Source organism: Bombus pascuorum, chromosome 11 (genome assembly GCF_905332965.1).
Source record: "Bombus pascuorum chromosome 11, iyBomPasc1.1, whole genome shotgun sequence".
Taxonomy (NCBI): domain Eukaryota; kingdom Metazoa; phylum Arthropoda; class Insecta; order Hymenoptera; family Apidae; genus Bombus; species Bombus pascuorum.
In genome coordinates this window covers 5,520,517-5,540,506 of record NC_083498.1, presented here as the reverse complement: position 1 = coordinate 5,540,506, position 19,990 = coordinate 5,520,517, and the positions used below count along the sequence as shown (strand labels likewise).

Genomic DNA, 19,990 nt, shown 5'->3' with positions numbered 1-19,990 from the left:
TTTCGAGTTAGCGACCAAGGACATTGAATGAATGATACAAAATAGAATGTTGAAAGAGAAATCAGCCGCGTTGCACACGTAGGTTTCGCATAAGAAGTTGCTGATCTTTTTTCTTAAATTTAGCATAGTATGTGTGAGATACGAGGATAAAATAACGGGAGAACTGTCCCTATATGGATTCTTTATTTTTATTAACCAAATGAGTATAATCATCATACAAAAAGGTAAAATATTGAAGATAAAAATTTAAGAGACTATATTATCTAAGTCTTACGAATGGTAAAAAGTTGTGTACTGTAATTCAGGTACTAATAACTACTTTCATCATCTTAAAGCATTTCAGTTTGCCACGATCAAGCGATCCATTTTCAATCGTGCGCTTTCTCGACGCAGCAAGTTTTCATTTTCAAAACATCTTATCAGTAAACTGTGAGATTCTAACGCTGTGAATTTACTATTATTCCACGAAAATGAAAATTATCGTTATTATATTATATTTAACATACGAGATTTAACATACGTGCAACGTTTCCTATCTATCTATCTATATATATATATAGATATATATAGATATATAGTGACGCTCGCTTAAGGCGCAGTAAATTTGGAAATTTCCATTATAATTCTCGATAATCAGGTAGCTATTTCAATTCAAAAATATTCCAAATACTTTGACAAGGTAACAATAATAAATTTAGCAAAAGCAGTCAAGAATGACAAAGTACCACTTGTTTGCGATCACTGTATCAATTTATCAACAGATTTAGATAACGTTGAGCTCAAAATATTGAGTAACAGAAAGCTGAATATTCATGGAACGACTGCATTGACACAAGCAGTACTACGTATTTTTGATATGAAAATATATTGGCAAGACAAAGTTTCTTAAATTCAATGTTAAATATAAATTGTAGGCACAAATTTGCAGAACAATGCATTATGATATCTTAATTCTTAGATCTATATCAAGAACTCCTGGATTATCTAAGTCACTAAGTTATCGCTCTAATCCTCGTTACACACAAATGCCTAAATAAACTTTATGCCATAAACTTAGACGTTCATGTGTATCCTATAAAGTAAACATTAACACAATGCTAATATATATTATGCAAATAGTATAAATTATTGCAAATAAAAGTAAGATCCATGGAGAATTCTAGAAACAAATATCTTTAATGATCCTCTCAGCCTGAAATGAAAGATAGTTTGTACGTTTTTCTATCGTCTGTTTGATCGTCAGACTGCTAATTGACATTTAAACTACGCACGCGTAAACATTTCTTTAACATTACATGTTGGATATAACGCTAACGCTTTGAGACAGATCTACTTGGCCCCTCAGTACTTTTTGCTGTAATTTCTTACAAAAGATTTTGGCCATAAGTTTGTTACGTCGCGCTTCTTCTTGCTTCTCCTGTTGCCGTCGCTTCTGTCGCACCTCGTTCAAACGAAGATACCGTTTGCGCAACCTCTCCCTCATTTCCTCGTTGCTCATCTTTTTCTGTGCGTAAACTGAATATAAAGGTTATAAAGGCAATAAAAATGTAAACGACAAAGAAATGAAAAAATGAAAATCCTTACCTGGTTTAGAAGAAGCTCTCGGTGATTTTAAAACATTCGACGTAGTCGCCATTGCCAACAACTGTATTCGTTTTTCCTTTCTTAATTGTCGCAGATGAGATATTTCCGACATGTATTGCCGACGCGTTTCTGCATTATTTACAAAATCCGCTTTATTCTTACACAAATAATCCTAAAATCGATAAAATATTGTTATATACAATTATGCGATTTTATTATTTGCATTACATTGACTGAAATATTGTCCACATGTTGCAGGACACCCTGTATATAACGCTCACTTACTTGTAAAGTACAATTTTGCTGAGAATTTTTCTTCGTGCTAACTTTTTTAATCATGTTGCAAACACAGCCATCCGTTTTCACTTCGTTAACAGTATAATTCGATAATGGCACTTTTAAGAACGCACCCAGATTATCATTTTTCTGGCCATTTTCTTTTACGAACGACAATTCGTACGCAATGGCTTTTGGATACGTTTGATAACAACTACAGTTTTTGACGCTTTGATATGCCGTGCCACAGCAACGACAATATTTACAATTTATATCGGAATCACTAGTTTGATTCGCCTCGTCCACGTAATTTGGTTTTCCGTTGTTGCAGGCTCTGCCACGCAACAACTCTTCGCTATTTTTTGCTCGATTATTACAAAAACAATCTTTCTCGCAGTTGCATTTTACATTACTTTGTACTTTGTACTGTGCAGTTTCGTTAACTTGTCCATTAGTAACGCAATAAGGCCACGGTTGAGTCGAACAGTCTTCCACTTCCGCGCGGGAATAGCGAAACCCATTGTATTGAGTTCTCCCATTTGAATGGCAACTGCAGAATCCTTTCGCGTTTTGCATTTCCGGTTCGCGACTGTTCTCGCAGACACAGTCGCTCGAACATCCGCATAACTTGATGCGGTTATTTTGATTCAAACTCGATACGTATCCATTATTATTCTGATAATACTTTGAACTATATCTCATTGGTGCCCGACCTTTCTTCGAATGGTCGTTATCGCATTCGCACACCGTTGTGCAGCTACATTCTTTCAAATTCCCCTCGTCTCTGTCACGTGCATGGAATATCTTCTTCTGACATTCGTCGCACTTAGGAGCATTGTTACTTTCCAACGCAATTATTGGCGATGCACACGACTGACATCCTTTGGACACTACCTTTTTAGTGTCACATTTGCAATCACACGACTTTGACCTCGAGGCGTTTATTTGATTCTTCGTTTCTTTTTGCTTAAGTGAACTCGTCTGGACTTCCTTGTTCGCACAATGATGCATTACCTCAGACGAGGAGTTACTATTCATCTGATCAGACAATGCCTGTGAACCAACTGGACTCTCCTCTCGAAAGTTTTCTACATTCGTATGTACTTTTTGGACGCTGCTCGATCGATCCTTCTGCTCCTGTAAACATTGCATGCAAGTGGTAACTACATTTTGAATGGCGTGATACTTTAAGCATTGATTCGCTTGTTCGCTGCATTTGTGATTGTTTTGGAAGTGCAGCGCACTATGCGCCGAACACTGGACATAATGTACAATTTCTGACTGCACCATAGCAGAAGCTGTAGATATTTCTTGAGGGACAGTTTGCATCCCAGTACTGACTAACTTAATTCTGGAATTGTGTAAGTTAGAAGCAGACACGATCTCACCGCCAGTCTTTGAGAGGGCACTGGTAATGTTAGTTGCAGTTTGTGCGCAACTGTTTCGCTTTTTAATACGTTGGATAATACTATTTGATCTACTGGAAAGTTGACACGTTACTAAATTGCAATGAGATGACCATGGCTCTTCCACTGAATTGGCTCGTGTATCTGATCCGTTCCTTTGCAAATAATCGACCTTACCATTAGATAAATCATGTACATGTGCCAGCGACTCCATCGGTTTCCTTTTGCAGTTTCCTGACCTCGATTTCTTTGGAGACGTTCGTGATCTTTCTGGCCTTCGCGACTCTTCTAACAATTTCTTCAAATTACATAAATGACTGATTTCATTCGTGATCCAAATCAATTGATTTCTTTTCTCCATCTCGGCGTAACTAACCAATTTCGAGTCTCCAGAGTCAGAACTGCCGCACTTTTTAAGTTCGAATTGTCTTTCTGAAAATGTAGTGAGCAATCTCCAATCGTCACGTTCCCCTGCATTGCTTGAACGAACGATGGGTCGTCTGTTGTTCACAACAGCGTCCAACAACATTCGGTTATGATCAGGAGGAGTAGCCGTAGTCGTCGTCGTCGCCGTTGTCGTCATCGTCGAATTTCTCTGAGAAATTTTACATCTTTCTTTTGTACAAAATATATCTTGCATTTTGTTGCCTTTGCGATTTCTTTGAGGGAAAAAGCATTCAGAGCTTTCGCTCTTGTCTGGGTCGGTAATAGTATTGTTGCTTTGATGACAATCGTCAGATCTAAGACCCATCCTCGCTTTTCGTCCATCAGTTTCTGTTTTGTCCGTATTCTTATCTATTTTATCACTGCTACTTTCTAACGTAATATCTTTCGTAATGCCTCTTCCATTCCTCATGGATTTTCCTTGCGTTATTTCCTTCTGCAAATTCCAGTTACCTGAAGAATCGCTGGTATTATGCTTTTTCGTTAAAGCTTGGAGTATTTCCCTACCGTACACTCTGCTCCTAGCATCGTCAGGATTCCATGGAACATTGTCTTCTAGATTATGTTCGATTTTGTCGTCTGTATATTTGGCGGTGATCAATCTCTTGACTACATGATGTATCAGTCTTTTCTTAACTTCCTTGTCGCATTTATTTGCATCGACGAGACTTTTTAATATATTTACGCTCCGTTGTAGATCCTTCACCAAGCTATCCGACTCTCCCCATAGCTTCTCGTTAATACTGGAGCTGGTATTAGGTAGAGTAGAATGAGACCTTCCGGTCTCCGAAGATGAGATATGGCTACCGCTTCCATTAGGAACGTTCTCGTATACATGACCAGGGAAATACTCGAAACTATTTGCTCTGCCAGTTATATTCCCTACATCGTCAGGCTGAGGCGTATGCCTCGTAGAACCATTCTGAGATGGTTCCGAATTACTGTGTCGCGGTTTTGCTTTCTTATTACGCTCGTTTACTTCAACACCTCGTGTTTCATTGGCTTCATTTCTCTTCGAATTCTGAACTTTGTACGTTCCCTTTGGAGTCTTTAACATTAATGTCGAACCCTTCTGCAAACTAGTTCCTCTCTTTGGTAACGGCGGCTTCTCTTCATCGAGAACCGAGACTTGCACGCCAACGGATTCTTGAGTATAAGTGCATAGACTCGTCTGTATAAGTTTATCACAAGTGGAAGGTTTATTTACAATAGTGGCGATAGAGGATGAAGAGTTAAAAATTAGTGGCAACGCGGCTCTGCTCTTATCCCTAGCGTACAAATTTAGCTCGCTTTGACTTCGTTTCAACGGTAATTTAGAGGCTGGTATAATTAACGTATTCATGGATGTGCTCTTTTTTAAAGGCGACGTGAGAGGGCATATATTTTCTTTGTTCGTATTTTGTTTGTTTGTTAGTTTTTTTATCTCGCCTGTGGGTTTTACAAGAGGGACCTTGGATATAAACGTTGATTTTGGAGTATCATAGTTGTGCTCCTTTTTTGAATAATGCACAAAAGCATCTTGCTGCTTGAGATCCTTAGGAAGAGATTTTTCATTGGACTTTATATCGTTTCCCGTTATTATACCTGGCAAGTGATTCTTAACAATCGGAGTAATTTCAATCTCACTTTCTGATCCCGAAGCATTTCCCAGATTTAATGGTGTGGAATTAGCATTAGGAACCATAGAAGTGGTTGAATTTTTTTGAACTCCCACGAGCTTCCCAGAAATTCCCGACTCCGTAGTACCTTCTGGATCCAATCTTAAAGCGGCAGAACAACCTCTAGCTAAAGCCATGCGTTCTATTGTACTTAATTTCTTATCATTTTGTTTACTGGGTACTAGATTAAAATAACCAACATCTGCTCCACTATCCCACTCGAGTGGCTTATGAGAAGCAATACTAGAAGTTGGAGAAGATATTTTCCTTTCTATGCTTTCGGTTAAAATCTCCTGATTTTCATTTTTCTCTTCTAGAATTGTCTCTGATGTAACATGTTTTAAATCAGGGGATGGAGATTCTGGGTTTGACAATGGTTGAGCATATCTAGATGATGACTCTGCGTTCGAGGATTGGCCAATAAGGGGTGGTCTCACCCATCTTCTTCTCTCTCTGGGCACAGAAGTTTTTAAATTATACTCCTCTCCTATACAATCTTGTCTGTTAGCCTCTACTTTAGGATTTACTTCATATATATTATAGTAACATTTAATTGCTTCTGGTGATGTACTAGACGTAGGCAATGAAAAATATTGATCCAAATTTGTATTTTGAGAATACTTGTGGTAATATTCCATTACCTGAGATGAAAGACTTTTGCTTGTTGGACCCAGTTTGATCTTTGACTGCGGTGCCACAACCTGCAGAGAATGCCATGGTCTAGAACTTGTAGTATAGGTTGAACATTCAAGTTTTTGTATTTCTCTTAAACGCGGGAGATCTTCTGAAGCTTCGAAATCTTGCAGATGACCTTCACAGTTCGATGCAGAGTCATACTCCATAATCACGAACTATACGTGCCTTGTCATCTTTTATTCAGAGTTTAACACAGTGTCACATTTTAATAATAAACTGATCCCTTAAAGAAAGTTGTCTATAAACATTCGGAAAATTAGCCATCCTTCTTCAATGACGGCAGCACAACCTCCTTCAGGAGTACGATGCAAGATAGAGGTTAGGACGCTATTGTAAACGAATTCAATTGTGAGACAAAATCTAGTTCTCTTGATTGTAGAAAAACTTTCTAGCACAATTCAAGAATTATGACATGTCAGAAAAGATTATTTTAATAATCGTCACGCTATATTTACCGTGTGTAATGTTTCAATGATAACAAAGTTTTATAACAAACACTTCGATTATTGTTTACATTTCTCTGAAAACTTAACCGTAAATTAGCGGTAATATTCTGCGTTGTATTCCCGCTACAGGGTACAATTCACATGTATCATCAATGTATCATTCGTTCAAACTACACCAATCGCAATTCAGAACGAAAGATTATGACCGATCACGTGAGTACTCGCTGTAAAGTTAAATTCCTCTATTAATGAAAAACCACGAGGTGAGATGTAAAATGTGTTCGTGCCGTATAACCTCATAGTACACCTAAATGCAATAAACAGAAGAATGCAGAACTCCTGTTAGGAGTTCACGAAGAAAATGCAAAAGTGCAGAATTTGTGGCAGTAAAGATTTTTACAAAGAAGCTGGATATTTCTTTTGTCAAACGTGTCAAACTCAAAATGAGGTAATAATATATTGTAATTTTATTCTTATCTTTTTAAATATAATTCATAATTAAAAGTAATTAATTTCATTATTTCTGTAGGATATCAGAGATGAAGTTCTTGAATTACGTATAGATAGTACGACTAGATTGCGAAAAACAAGAATTAGGCAATTAAAATCTAATATATCAGGTTTGTATCAATATTATTTTAAATATTATTCTAAGAATTTCTTAATATCCTTAAATGTTATGTATGCAATCTTTGCTTACATTTATTAGGTAATGAGGTTGGATGGACTTCGTGGGAATTATACAATTTTGTTTTAATTGGTTTAACAAATGAGCTAATAGAACTTGGAGTTCCATCTGATATAAAATTGACAGTATTACAATTATGGGCAACATATTTAGGCAAACTTGAAGTAGCATTTATCTCAACTAGAAAGAAATCTTTGCCCAAATTAGCTAGAAGATATAAGAAGAGGTATGTTTGAGTAAACAATTTGAATTACGTTTATGTTTATATTCAGACAAATTAATGTTTATTATAATAGGGATGCAGATATTATTTATGGCAAGGTGCAGTCGGAGAAAACATCCAGGAAGCGCAAAAGATCTAGAAGTAATACAAATACTTCTGTTATTAGTGAAACTAGCATGGACATTAGTGGAACTGGACTTAGTGAGGGTAGTTCTATGAGAGAATTGAACAAAAACAAAGTAATTTTTATAATATCTATTAATAAAAACAAATTTATTTCATATTTCACACAAACCACATTTTTTCAGAGGCTTCTAATAGCGGCAGATTATGATAGATATCTTCAGTCTCAAAATAGTTCTGAAGGTGATGGTCTTAGTATGTTTAGTCAAAGTCAAAGTATATATAGTGGTCAATCTAGTTCTGTGAAATCATCAGAAAATGAGGGAAAGTAAGTTCTTTAAAAAATTTGATATACGTGTATTGAAATATTTCTTATACTTTTTGATTTATTTAGAGTACAATTTAGTTCCCACGCCAAAGAAGAAGCAAGAAAAATTAAAAGATTATCAAAAAATATACCCAGATTTAAAAGAGCTAAATACAAGGCGAAACACATAAGTACTCAGTACAAAATGGGACCTAATATAATTACACCTATGCGATTATGGGCAATTGTGTATTTAGCTTTAAGGATCCATAATCAACCTATACAATTAGGAGATATGTTAAGGCATGTGAGAGATGTTGTTTCTTATTATCATGATATATAATTATTAATATATAATGATATATATAATATATATAATTAATATATAAACTGAAATTTTATTTATTAAAGAATCTTTTCTTAGATATGGAAGAGAAGGACACTTGTCTTACTACAAATTGGATCATTTATTACCACCAGAACTGGATTTAACAGCAAATGAAAGAAACTTCTTAACACAGAATGTTGAAATTACACATAAGGGCATGAGACAAATTATTGCAAGTATGGCAAAATTACTTGGTGTATGGAATATAGTTTGTCCTGATTTTCTATCTTTAGTTAACAGATATTGTCAAGAACTAGGATTACCAAGTATGATTATATTTTACATTTTCAGTTTATTTATTTATATTTTCAGCTTATTTATTTATATTTTCAGCTTATTTATTTATATGTTTGCTTACATTGCTACTATTGACTGAATCTTATATATGTAATATATATGATTTTAGGGGGCATTCAATTATATACAGAAAGATTAATAGCTTTATCACCTCCTAAAATGATATTTGATGCAAAAAAGTCATGCATTCCTAACTATGAAGGTCGTGCAATGGCATTTATTATAGTAGTGCTGAAAACTTTACTTGCTCTAGATGGTGTAACTGAATATCGCATCAGTAGAATTGCAGAGAAGATCAACAGGTATGTTTGAAAAAAATGAATGTCTATTATATATATTATTTTATGTTTTGAACCTCAAAGTCTGTAAATCTGTAATATAAATAGTAAAAATGGTCAGTGTATTTGGAACAAAAATACAACACGGAAATATTACATTATCTGATAGTGCATTAAATAAATCACAAAAACAAATTGGGGGCAGAGAATGTAAATGTGACGAAAGTAATACTCCATGCATAATTGTACATGGCGGTGCGGGGAATTTCAGTGATTCTATAGTTATAGAAAAAATGACAGCTTGTAAAAAAGCCGCTATCAATGGTTATAAAAAATTAATAAATGGTGAAACTGCAGTAGATGCTGTAGAAGCTGCATTATGGTGGCTTGAATGTGATGAATTTTTTAACTGTAGTTACGGATCTGTGTTGAATGAAATAGGTGCATTTCAAATATATATATGTTTTTTAAATATTTGCAAAGTTTGATTACGTAAGTGAAAATTACTCGTATTCCTTATTAGGAAAAGTTCAAATGGATGCTAGCATAATGGATGGTTTCACATTTAAATGTGGATCAGTAGCGGCAGTTTCAGACATAGAACATCCTATAACACTCGCAAAATACGTTATGAACAATTTTCCAAATTCTATTTTCGTGGGTGAAGGAGCTAAAAATCTAGCAAAACATGCAGATTTAAATTGGATATCAGAAGGAAACATGGTCTCACCAGCAGCACGTATAGCTTTACATTCAGGGAAAACAGGAGAATTTAATGCTGATGTTCATGATCAAAGTTTATTGGATATCGATATATTAACGAGTAAATTGATTACATATAAGATCACGGTTAAGAAGTAGATTTTTATTTATTCGTGAAATTATTATTCATAGATAGTCTCGGTACTGTTGGTTGTGTAGCATATGACGGATATAGTGTAGCTGCTGGAACTACAACAGGAGGTTTAAATAAAAAATTGGTAGGGAGAGTAGGAGATACTCCAATATTGGGTTGTGGTACATATGCTATTAGAAACGTAGGATGCTCCTTAACAGGACATGGAGAATCTATAATGAAACTGGGACTAGCGCGTGCAATTGTAGAAGACGTTAAATGTCATATTTCGGGCAAGGAAGCTCTGCATAAGCACTTTTCTTATATGTTAAAAAAATTTGAACAAGTCGGTGGTGGAATTGTACTTCAGTCAGATGGTCGTTGGGCAACATATTTTACTTCTGAAAAAATGCCATATGCTGTAATCGAAAATGATTTAATTACATACGGGGCTAGATTATATGAAGAAAGAAGAGAAATGTATGACAAAGATGAAAAAAATTGCGAATGCAAATGTCCTTTTATAATCGTACTTTTAATGAGAATTAATACATTAAATACATTAAATTTTTTTATTGTTAATATATTCTTTTCTCTTTTGTATTTCAGCACAGCTATTGAACGCGGCTTACTCAATAATAAACTTTTTAGTTTTCAAGAATGGCAAAGATATATTGAATGCAGAAAGACGATTTTAATGCACGCACATTATCCAACCAAAATGAAATATTGTCCCGATGCAGATGGAATCGACGATTTATATTTAAAATTCTTAGAATTTATATCTTCTAAATCGAATAAGAATGAACGAGAAATAAAAAATTCTAAACATTATTTGCCAGAAGAGATTATTAGTGCTATGGGAAAACACACAAGTAACTTAAATATCAATGATTCATCGCCAAAGGCAATTGATATATTTCCACCATCTCTAACACCTCTTCATTCGTACTTGCAACATTTATTAGATCATCCGTTCTACGATATTCCTAATATAGCACGAAGTGATTTCTTTCTTACAAAAATTGGGTACATGACAAAATCTGATGCGTAAGTAATTTGAGATTATTAATTCGAAATATGCTCCTTTTAACCACATTTAATTGAAATATATTGGTCTGTTTTTTAGTTTAGTAGAATTAGCAGCGAAATGTGGCATAGAGTTAGAGGTAGTCGATTCGAACGTACATTTTCTCGAAAAAAATGTACCTCCATTTGAACAACCTAGAATGCCAAGTATAAATGAACTAAAACAGCTTATTGACGTGCAAGATGACTTACAGGACGAAGAAGCTAGAAGCGAAAGTGTGAATGACTATTTACACGCTAAAACACCATGTAGCATTAAATTTGACACTACTAAAAATCAATATTACGATACTACTGCAAGTATAATGAAAGATTCTGTAAATGTCTTTGCAAGAAATGATTTTACATTTACCGAAACTCTGCCAAACGGGAAATTGGCAATACCTGTTAATGGCGATAGTGAGAACAAAGAAGATTTAGGGATCAATGGTTTGGATCAACGGACGCTTTTAGAAAATAAACTACGTGATAAATACAACATACATTTATCACTAGCAGAAAAAGAAGCCATTCATAAGTCGAATGGAATGGAAAAAATACATTCCAAAAAATCTAAAATTCAACTTAAGCGAAATGCTAAGGGCCAGTTTATTAAGGGAAGTGCTGCGCCTATAAAAATTGAAAAGAGTGACGCCGAGTCTTTTGCTGCGCCTATAAAAATTGAAAAAAGTGACGCCGAGTCTTTTGCTGCAACAGAGAATGAAAATATTTACGATAATATCGACACAAGTGTCATAAATGATAGACATATAGAGGTTGAAAGTACCGAACAAAATCATTTATTATTCCCTGAAGATATCAATATCAGTGACATTAATATTGACGACATAAATATTGATCATTTTGATATAAATGATTATCTTAATTTCAGCGACATTTCATTTTTTAGTCAAAAGGACATTCTTTCACCTGTATCAAGTAAGGAAAAAACTGTAATCAAGGAGAAAGATATATTTTTTAGACCCTTTACAGAGTATTGGATGTATGACTGTATTTTTAGCCGCGTGAAATCAAAAAACTTCGCTATATTTGAAAAATCATTACCACGAACTTTTCGTTGGCTACTAAACGAATGTGCACTGATTGTGGAAATGTCTACAGAAGATTTATACGAAGAAGTCTGTTTAATAGAAAATTATCATTCACACATTTTGAATTCTAGTACCCTTGACAGTAATGAACGTACTAACATAGATCCAATATCTAAAAGTCAATTGAACTTTATTTTAAATAAATGGTAAAGAACTGTCGTGTACTATATTGTAATATATTAATTATAATTTTGTACTAACAATGTAATTTATTCATGTCGAAACAATACATTAATACTTCGATCTACGGATTAAGCTCCATGAAATTTTTTTATAATAAATCTACGCGGCAAAATATTTTTGTGCTGTTTCCTATTTATCTTTATGGCACTATGAATAGTGATGAGAGAACTATAAGCTTCAAATTATGTTCGAGGTGGTTCGAATTGTTTACAATAGCTCACGGAAGTATTTGAACACTCTTAGAAACTTTATATATATGTATGATACAAAATATTTTGAAATCTTTTTAGCATCGTAAAGAGATACGACTATCGCTGTTATATTGTTAACTTTTAAAACGAATCTGAGAATGTATATAAGAGTTACAAGATATTCAGTGGAAACATACACTTATCATCCAAATATTTGAATAGTCAATTTTTTACTATATTAGTTAGCCAGGATGTTTAATGGACCCATTGTTAGCACTTACTGTATAGTCTAAGACTACTATTTATGCTCTTTACTAATCTTTCACCAAATTTGCGTTTGCAATGAATGTCATGTGGCTTCTATATACATTTTCGGATTGGTTTCAAATTTTGCTTTTATAATTTTGCTTTTGTGTTTATTATTATTACAGTGTTAACGAAATTAAAAAATTTTATAACATGTATATTCAAAGAAAAATTTTGTTGTAAGTGTTCGAATATTTCTGTGAGTCATCGCCAAATTCCATCACTAACTATGAACCTTTTTTCCAGTTACTAAAAATATCTGGATTTTCTGTTTATCGACCGTGTCGAGGAACGTAGAGCCGCGTTAATAATCGGAGTCGACATTGCGGGGCGCCCCGGTCAAGCAACTGTTGCACTCGTCGAGAGGCTCGTTGGTTCCCGGTGTGTTCCTCGTCCCGAGCCGTCGCGACGGCTCGAGGGACGACGGAGCGTTTCAGTAGTAAACATCAGTTGGCGTAAGACAGTGTCGGATGGCTGTCATCGGTCAGCGGTCGCTACCACGGTACGTAGTGTGTGTACGATCAGGCGGTGATGTGTGTACGCTGTCCGCGTGTGTATCTACGCTCGTTCCTTAAGGAACAATTCGCACGAGTGTTCGTGCATTCGAACGTGCTTGCGTGCGTGCGTACGTACAGAAACCTATTCGCCCTCGTGTTTTAGAGTGGTCGTGACAACGCGTTGTTACAATCGTGGCATTGCCCACTACGTTCATCGAAAGTGCACACCGTTGTTACGTTTGCACATTCAACTCGACGTTGCACCTGTTTTCTTTGGTCCTGGTGTCGTTCACCGAGGCGTCTGGTCGCCCCACCGTCCTCACTTCCTGTCTATCGTAAGTGAGCATTCAATTTCCTAGTAACCAATTGAAAATCCAAACGACTGAACAAAATTTCGTGATTTATATTTTGGACTGTCAATTTTGTTTTATGATATTATCATACGCATGTGGGATGTTGGTTCAGAGCTTTTTAATCAAATCTACTTGTACGTCTGAAATACATCGATCTTCCCGATGGCATACAACTGTTTTGGTAAGTGCCAAATAAGGATTCGAATTGGCATTGCATCGAAAGAGAATTATTTGCGATTGAAAGTATCCTTCCTACACCTGCTGCATGCAGTTGGGTTTTAATGAACAATCGGTAGAAGACATCTATGAATCGATCTCAATTTCTCGGATCATCGATCGCTTGAAACGAATTTCTAATTGCGTTCGCCGCTTACAGTGCATCGTTATTTTCGTTGCATAATTATTGTCCCTTTTTTTCCGATGATGAAATCGATGAATCGTGCCAATATAGTTCTTTCGATTTCAGTCGCACTTACACTAATTTCGGCATCGCTATATGTTCTTGCTCGATCGATTGGCAAACTTCCTTTCTTCGAGTCTATCGATATCAAGAGTTCATTTCACTGTATAGATTTCACGTAATTTCTTAATATTACTTCGAGGCTAACGCACAAAAATTCACGAATGTTGAAGATGCGCTTGCGCATCTTATATCTTAGTTATCTGACACGCGGATAGACCTAATCCATGGCCAGAAATCATCTTCGATTTCAATTATTATAACCACCAAACGAGGTGCTCACAGACCAAATTGGTTAACCCTACTTTTTGAAATTTTTCAAATTGTAATAGCAAAGCGCTTGATTGCTGCTTAGCGTATATGATTTCATCAGTTTATCGTATATAGTTTCATCAATTTTCCCTATTGTTCGCTTCGTGGAGTTCATCGATTTGGCAAATGAGCTGTCCAATTATTCCATTCTATTAAAATAAGATCAACATGTGATTTGCTTCTTAGTCAGCGGGATTTATCGAGATAAGGAGACATTCACATTTGGCGAACGTGAACGCATCTCCACGGTCGTAAACGATAAATCGTGTAAAAGGGTGGTGCTTTCGTCTAAAACCAAAGAGAGTGTTCGAGAGTGTTCCTTGGTCCATGGTGGTAATAATTTTAATCCTGCCGCTTGAAGTGTTCTACCCTCTTTCCTACGTTTCATGATATTACATTTTGGCTTAAAGAGGATGTTCTTCTACGAAGGATTACTACATCGGTCGAGATTGCGAAAACTGTATTTGATGCCATACATCGATGTTTTCTAAGAGTGCAGCCATGCATTTCTTCCGCTGACTAGTGCAGAAAAGATATATCTTTGTTCGAGAATATCGCATGGTTATGATACATAGATATAAGAACGAACCGAAACACGCGATCGTAATACCTCGTGCATACGTGCAAATATACGGTCACATAGAACGATACAATTTCTTTAATCGACTAAACGGAATTTAAGTCGTTGAGGTAGTATTTTCATTGAATATCAAACCTGCTGACTCGTTAATTCAAAGTCCCCATGGATAGTATTTGTCGGTAATAGAATCAAATCGAATAAGCTTTCATAGATACAGATCAAATTCAGTATCTAAAGTTCTCTTCATAGGGTTTGATTAATTATTCGCAACTGTTTTGAACGAACGCTTATCGAAGTAATGATAACGAATCATCGAACGCTTTATGTATTAATATTAATCACGTATGAATGTTATCAAAGTATGTAAATTATTGAACTAATGTAAACTAGTGTTTCATAGTGTTATGCTTGTTTTCTTTTAGATTTTTCATATGAAATTCTAATTAAAACCTTATCAATGGTATATTAAGATTAAATACACGATTGGTCGGTATTAATTGGTTTTTTAATATTATTTCTGGAATTGATCACGATGGTCTATCCGGTCTGGAGGAACCTTCCTTATCTTGTTTATATTTAATTAAGAAAACAGAAAGCTGTTACGATACTGAATAATACTTACAGGCGCCAATCTGTTCGTTGCACGTTAATTTTTAAAAATAAACTGCGATGTAACTTTATTTGCGATATACCTGAATCCGCTACTAATATTTGACGATTTTCGTCATGTTTTTACGTATCAATTTATGTCGTGCAATTTATCGTTGAATACGAATACGACAGATTGAGGGCGTGCGAATGTCGTACACAATTATTTCCTCTACGGTTTTGTTCTTCCTTCCATCTTTTCTTTTTCATCATTTCCTGGGCGTGACATACGGTCGATTCGCAGAGCTACGCACAAAGGAAACGTTATTTTTAATTTCAATGACATTACGCAACCTATAATTTGTATCGATTTTGCCAAGGGAGAGAAAAAAAATTCTTCGTGTAACAAAGCATCGAATGGTTCATTGAACCGTTCCTTTCTCCGAGTGTTCGCCGAGCGATCTCGCGTCCCGGCGAACGCGTATCATCGATTACACATTGTTAAGGCGATCTACATTATGATGCCGCTCGCAGGCCATCGAGGTTGCACTTGCACTGTTGCGTGCACGCGTTTTATATTTAGTCCCCTCCCTAGCCACTTTGAAACTTTCTGCAACGTTTGGGAAACAAACAATCCGGCGGTAGGTCGCTATAAATTGCAACAACCAGGCTTCTCTACGGTATCTCTTTCGGCCGTTTCAACACCTTTTGCATCCTGTTGCACACATCCTGTTGCAGCAGGGGTGGAGGTTAATCGGAACAAGTTATCGGTGGCACATGCCGGTCAACCGCTTAACTGTTCAAGGCATTGCGAATACATCACAACGTTCAACTATTAGCACCGATATCATTGATCTAAATAAGTTTGAGTAATTATAAGTTCCTTCTTTCAAATGATACATTCAAGAATTTTTATAAAAGACGCATAACGTGATAGCCATATACAGTGGTATGCGAATGTCGTCCAGATAGATTTCTTATCTTGAAAGCGATACTTTAAACAATTTTAAACAATATCGTACGACGACATAGTAGCGATTGTTTGTTACATTGTTTTCTTTTAGTCGCCATGGTCTTCCACCCAATAACAGTTCAATTTCATTTATAGCTTTTAGAATATAATTTATAAAGTATCTATCTGATAACTTTTTTACGCCGTTGTGAATCAACATTAATTTGTAACACTTTGATCGCTACAAATCGACCAATGTGCCAATTCTTACAATTAAGGTGTACACGATCCTGGATCGAGCTCATAAGTGAAACCACGTCGTTCGTTATTTTGTCAGGGCTCCAGCTGCGACGATGATTGCCGATCGCTCAACGTTCCAATCGAACGTTACGAAAGTAGACGCACCGTCGTTGCGATCGTTATCGAGATATGAAACTACGAGGTCATGTTTTACTTTTCGCTATCTGTGTGTTTCCTTGAGACGAAAAATTCGCGAAAAGCGAGACAAAATATTCCGATCTGATGTCTAGTTAAATCTTCCCGCGTTATCCATCCGGTGTATTTCCTCGTAGTTGACCTACTCCGTAAGGTTCTTCTCCGTAGAGATAGCCGGTTCTTTGCCTCTGCGTTTCCAACCGGTCGATCGAACTCGTCTCTCTTTGCAAGCACGGCTGATGGAAACAGGTGTCTCGGAAATATTTAGAAATTGCGCGAAAACCAAGCTTTCGCTGTGGCAAGGACAGGTGCTCGGGGGCTTTTCAATTTCTCCGGTGTTCGATAAAACGATATCGAGAATCGCGTTTCGATCGATCCTCAACCGTGAGAATCTCAAAGATGGTCTTCAGTGTTTAACTCTGCTGCGTTCCTTTTTAATCATTTCAGACTCGATCGCGCTTGTTACATTCAATAAATAGACTATGGGTATCTATGCAAATTCGTATTTTTTCAAATATATTTTACGAAAATGGAACTTCAGAGGAAAATTGTTTTACCTATTAAATATCGTGAAAGATTTTGAATATTCATTTCGAATATTTTATATAATTTGCATATTACGCGCATTGCCATAAATTCATAAAAATCCGCGGTCTGTTGACAGATGTTTTAAGTTCGAGAAAAGTATAAAAGGATTCCATGATGGAGTAGATCGTAATGGTGTAAATCAAGATTTTGAGAATTTGGATTTAGTCACGTATTTCAACGTTTAAAAGCACCTATCATCCTTTTAATTTCAGAATTTCCTAGCAATATCCGTTTACGTACCAGCTTGCAAACTTTGAAAAATGACATAGGATGTATCCCTTTTACGATAAAAAAAGAACGATATCAATTCACGGAGTAATTCCTCCGGAATAAATTCCTCGAAAAAGTCCCTTCTTTCATCCGCTTACGTATAAGTTCTCCACTTTTTTTTAGATAATATACGACATATTCCTGTTGCGATAAAAAAGGAATGAGATCAATCCGTAATCATCCGATAGTTGCTTCGTAATAAATTGCTGAAAAAATTCCATTCTTTCACGAGCTCAGAGATACGGCCCTGCCCCCCTAAACACGTCTTTCATTAACACGTCGCTACTTCAACACGATATCCATTTGAATTTTACATCACCAATTTACGCTTCTGCACTTTCTTAACACATTGCCTCGTTATAGCAAAATGGGAATGGCTGTCGGCCAACTTACCGGCAGAAACTTTTTCTTCGAGCTGTGCTTCTTCCAATATACCACGATGTGCTCCAAATTTTATGCATAAACCCAACGAGCTCCGTCTGGCACTATGGAACAGTCGCGACGGAACGTTGTCCAACTCGAAAGATTTTATCCGGAGGAACCTTTCTTTAGAGGAATTGCACCGATTGTTTCGCGGGCTACCAGAGAGAACAATCGTCTCATCCTGCGGTTCGTTGTCCCTGTGACACAGTGAGAAAATATCGACGTCGGGATTTTGGTTGAACCGACGAAAGTCCCTTGGAACGCGTATCGTTTCTCGATAGAACGCCTACAGTTCTCGGTAATCGAATAGTTCGCTAATTGTACCGCGGTTTCACGGCTCGTTGTCCACCTTCCTGCGATTCAGAATTCCTTCCAACGATTCTCCATTCGGTCGACGATAAACGGATCGATACGTGGAGAGTTGGGAAACGGAAGACGCTTTCTGTAAACGTTAACACGAGCCTCTTCAACGTCCGCTCGCGACACAGGCGCCAGTTTCTCGTACAAATGTTCCGCACGGAAGTGTGCTTCCACGTGTACTTTACTCCCATTGTGTCTTTTAATCCCGTTAAGTTACTTATTCCTTTGTTCTTAAGACTTATTGCTGGCAGGAAACTGATTGACTGTTAGAGCCATACATTTCTGACGCTCCCTTGTATACAATTAACACTAGAACTACCGCACCAGTTAAATTGAACGGTTTTACAATTTTACTTTAAAATTCCTACTTCATGTTATATTTTTGATGACTTTCGCAACGATAAGTAAAAGAATAATATAACGAATTTTATTTTGTTTTTTTTTATATATTCAAACTGAAAATAACTTTTTACCAATACCAATACCAGTCAAAATGACTGATACTTGTCAGTGTAAAAGGGTCCTGCAATCTGTTTATCGAACCCCAATTAACCAGTTTCCTCGTTTTCTACAATTTGTAACACGTTTTTAAAATGTTTACTGCGTATCATTTAATATGACCATATCAGTTATCAGGAAATTCCGGATCGATCGCTAGATCGCTATATGCTAACACTAAAAATATCACACCAATCAAAGTGACTGTTTCTACAATTTTATAAACGTGTCAACTCTTGGTTAGATCGATCATGATCCCAGATGGATTAATAATACCAAAAATATATTACATAACATGGAATTCCTTCTGTAGGAAAGTAATAAATCAATAAATATAAAAATATTCTGTTATTAGGTATTTTTTAAAGACCAATCATTTTGACTGGTTTTGGTAGAAATAGCTTTGTGTTAACTATCGGTAGTTCTAGTATTAAAGAAATGATACTTACACTGAAGTCTGTTTCATTTGTTAAATAGTAGACGTAACGAGGATTCTACTTTGGATGTTATACATATTTTTGCAGGTTACATGCATTCTGTGCATTGCGATACATATAGATACGTGTATTGATCTATTTGAAGTTTCCTATATTTTGTACCTTCTAAGTTATCTTCTACAAGCTGTTATAATGACTCGATACATATTTTAAATCGAACGAAGGGAAACAAAGGTGGGACGAAAAAAAGATGCCAATGAAAATTTCTATTTTCTTCAGTCTGAAGGTGTAATCTGGTGGACAGGCACGGATTCGTAAAGTTTCGTTAATAAGATTAATTCAGCTGTGCAAAAGGTCTCAGGTAACGTGATGATCAAGCTACTCGAGATAATGTCGATATACTCGATGAAAGTTCACCGCTGTAGAGTTTACGCGGATATAATCGAATTTCTGTGAACTCTGCGCATTCGAACTTTCATAAATTCATAGAATGTTACTGGACGACGCGACGACGCGACGACGCCACGTTAACGGATTACGGACGACGGCGTCCCTTCCCTCGGGTAAAGTATCGCGTCCTTCGTCGCCGAGAACCTTTGTTCGTAATCCTTTTTTTATTCTCCGTCGTTCTTTCTTATTCCACGTCGTTTCTCTATTATCAACAACGACGTTAATTTACATGTAGTGGCAATTTATCGTATCTACACGACGTTGACTTTCGCCTCCCT

At 36.2% G+C, this 19,990-nt stretch overlaps 3 protein-coding genes across 8 annotated transcripts in view; 2 read left to right on the top strand and 1 right to left on the bottom strand.

The window, feature by feature from the left end:
• Positions 1–161: 161 nt before the first annotated feature.
• Positions 162–6,638, bottom strand: LOC132911597 (uncharacterized). Its single transcript, XM_060968294.1, has 3 exons — positions 1,870–6,638; positions 1,594–1,756; positions 162–1,527 (listed from the first exon to the last, which is right to left on the bottom strand). The coding sequence occupies exons 1-3, from the start codon at positions 6,208–6,210 to the stop codon at positions 1,292–1,294; spliced, it is 4,740 nt and encodes a 1,579-aa protein (XP_060824277.1). The 5' UTR covers positions 6,211–6,638; the 3' UTR covers positions 162–1,291.
• Positions 6,639–6,729: 91 nt separating this feature from the next.
• On the top strand, positions 6,730–12,076 carry LOC132911600 (TATA box-binding protein-associated factor RNA polymerase I subunit B). Of its 2 annotated transcripts, none has more exons than XM_060968304.1 (10): positions 6,730–6,958; positions 7,040–7,130; positions 7,220–7,424; positions 7,495–7,660; positions 7,730–7,872; positions 7,939–8,154; positions 8,276–8,415; positions 8,646–8,838; positions 10,259–10,699; positions 10,779–12,076. In XM_060968304.1, the coding sequence occupies exons 1-10, from the start codon at positions 6,872–6,874 to the stop codon at positions 11,977–11,979; spliced, it is 2,883 nt and encodes a 960-aa protein (XP_060824287.1). In that variant the 5' UTR covers positions 6,730–6,871; the 3' UTR covers positions 11,980–12,076. The 2 variants fall into 2 exon arrangements, with proteins under 2 accessions (XP_060824287.1, XP_060824286.1); XM_060968303.1 differs by having other exon boundaries at positions 6,731–6,958; positions 8,276–8,505.
• Positions 12,077–12,886: 810 nt separating this feature from the next.
• Positions 12,887–19,990, top strand: part of LOC132911614 (protein phosphatase PP2A 55 kDa regulatory subunit) — a 43,503-nt gene continuing 36,399 nt past the window's right edge. For 2 of the 5 annotated variants that reach the window (XM_060968326.1, XM_060968325.1), the window contains exons 1-2: positions 12,899–13,341; positions 13,472–13,540. The gene's annotated coding sequence lies outside the window, so the exon portion shown is untranslated. Of the gene's footprint in view, positions 13,342–13,471; positions 13,541–19,990 lie in introns of all 5 variants that reach the window. The other 3 variants (XM_060968328.1, XM_060968329.1, XM_060968324.1) reach the window with 3 other exon arrangements.

Excerpts from the sequence above, each read along its gene's own strand:
- LOC132911597 (XM_060968294.1), bottom strand. The coding sequence starts at position 6,210 with ATGGAGTATGACTCTGCATCGAACTGTGAAGGTCATCTGCAAGATTTC. Across the intron at positions 1,757-1,869 it reads AGCAAAATTGTACTTTACAA|GATTATTTGTGTAAGAATAA; the intron begins GTAAGTGAGCGT and ends TATCGATTTTAG. Across the intron at positions 1,528-1,593 it reads AAAATCACCGAGAGCTTCTT|CTTTATATTCAGTTTACGCA; the intron begins CTAAACCAGGTA and ends TGCCTTTATAAC.
- LOC132911600 (XM_060968303.1), top strand. The coding sequence starts at position 6,872 with ATGCAAAAGTGCAGAATTTGTGGCAGTAAAGATTTTTACAAAGAAGCT. Across the intron at positions 7,425-7,494 it reads GCTAGAAGATATAAGAAGAG|GGATGCAGATATTATTTATG; the intron begins GTATGTTTGAGT and ends TTATTATAATAG. Across the intron at positions 7,873-7,938 it reads TCATCAGAAAATGAGGGAAA|AGTACAATTTAGTTCCCACG; the intron begins GTAAGTTCTTTA and ends TGATTTATTTAG.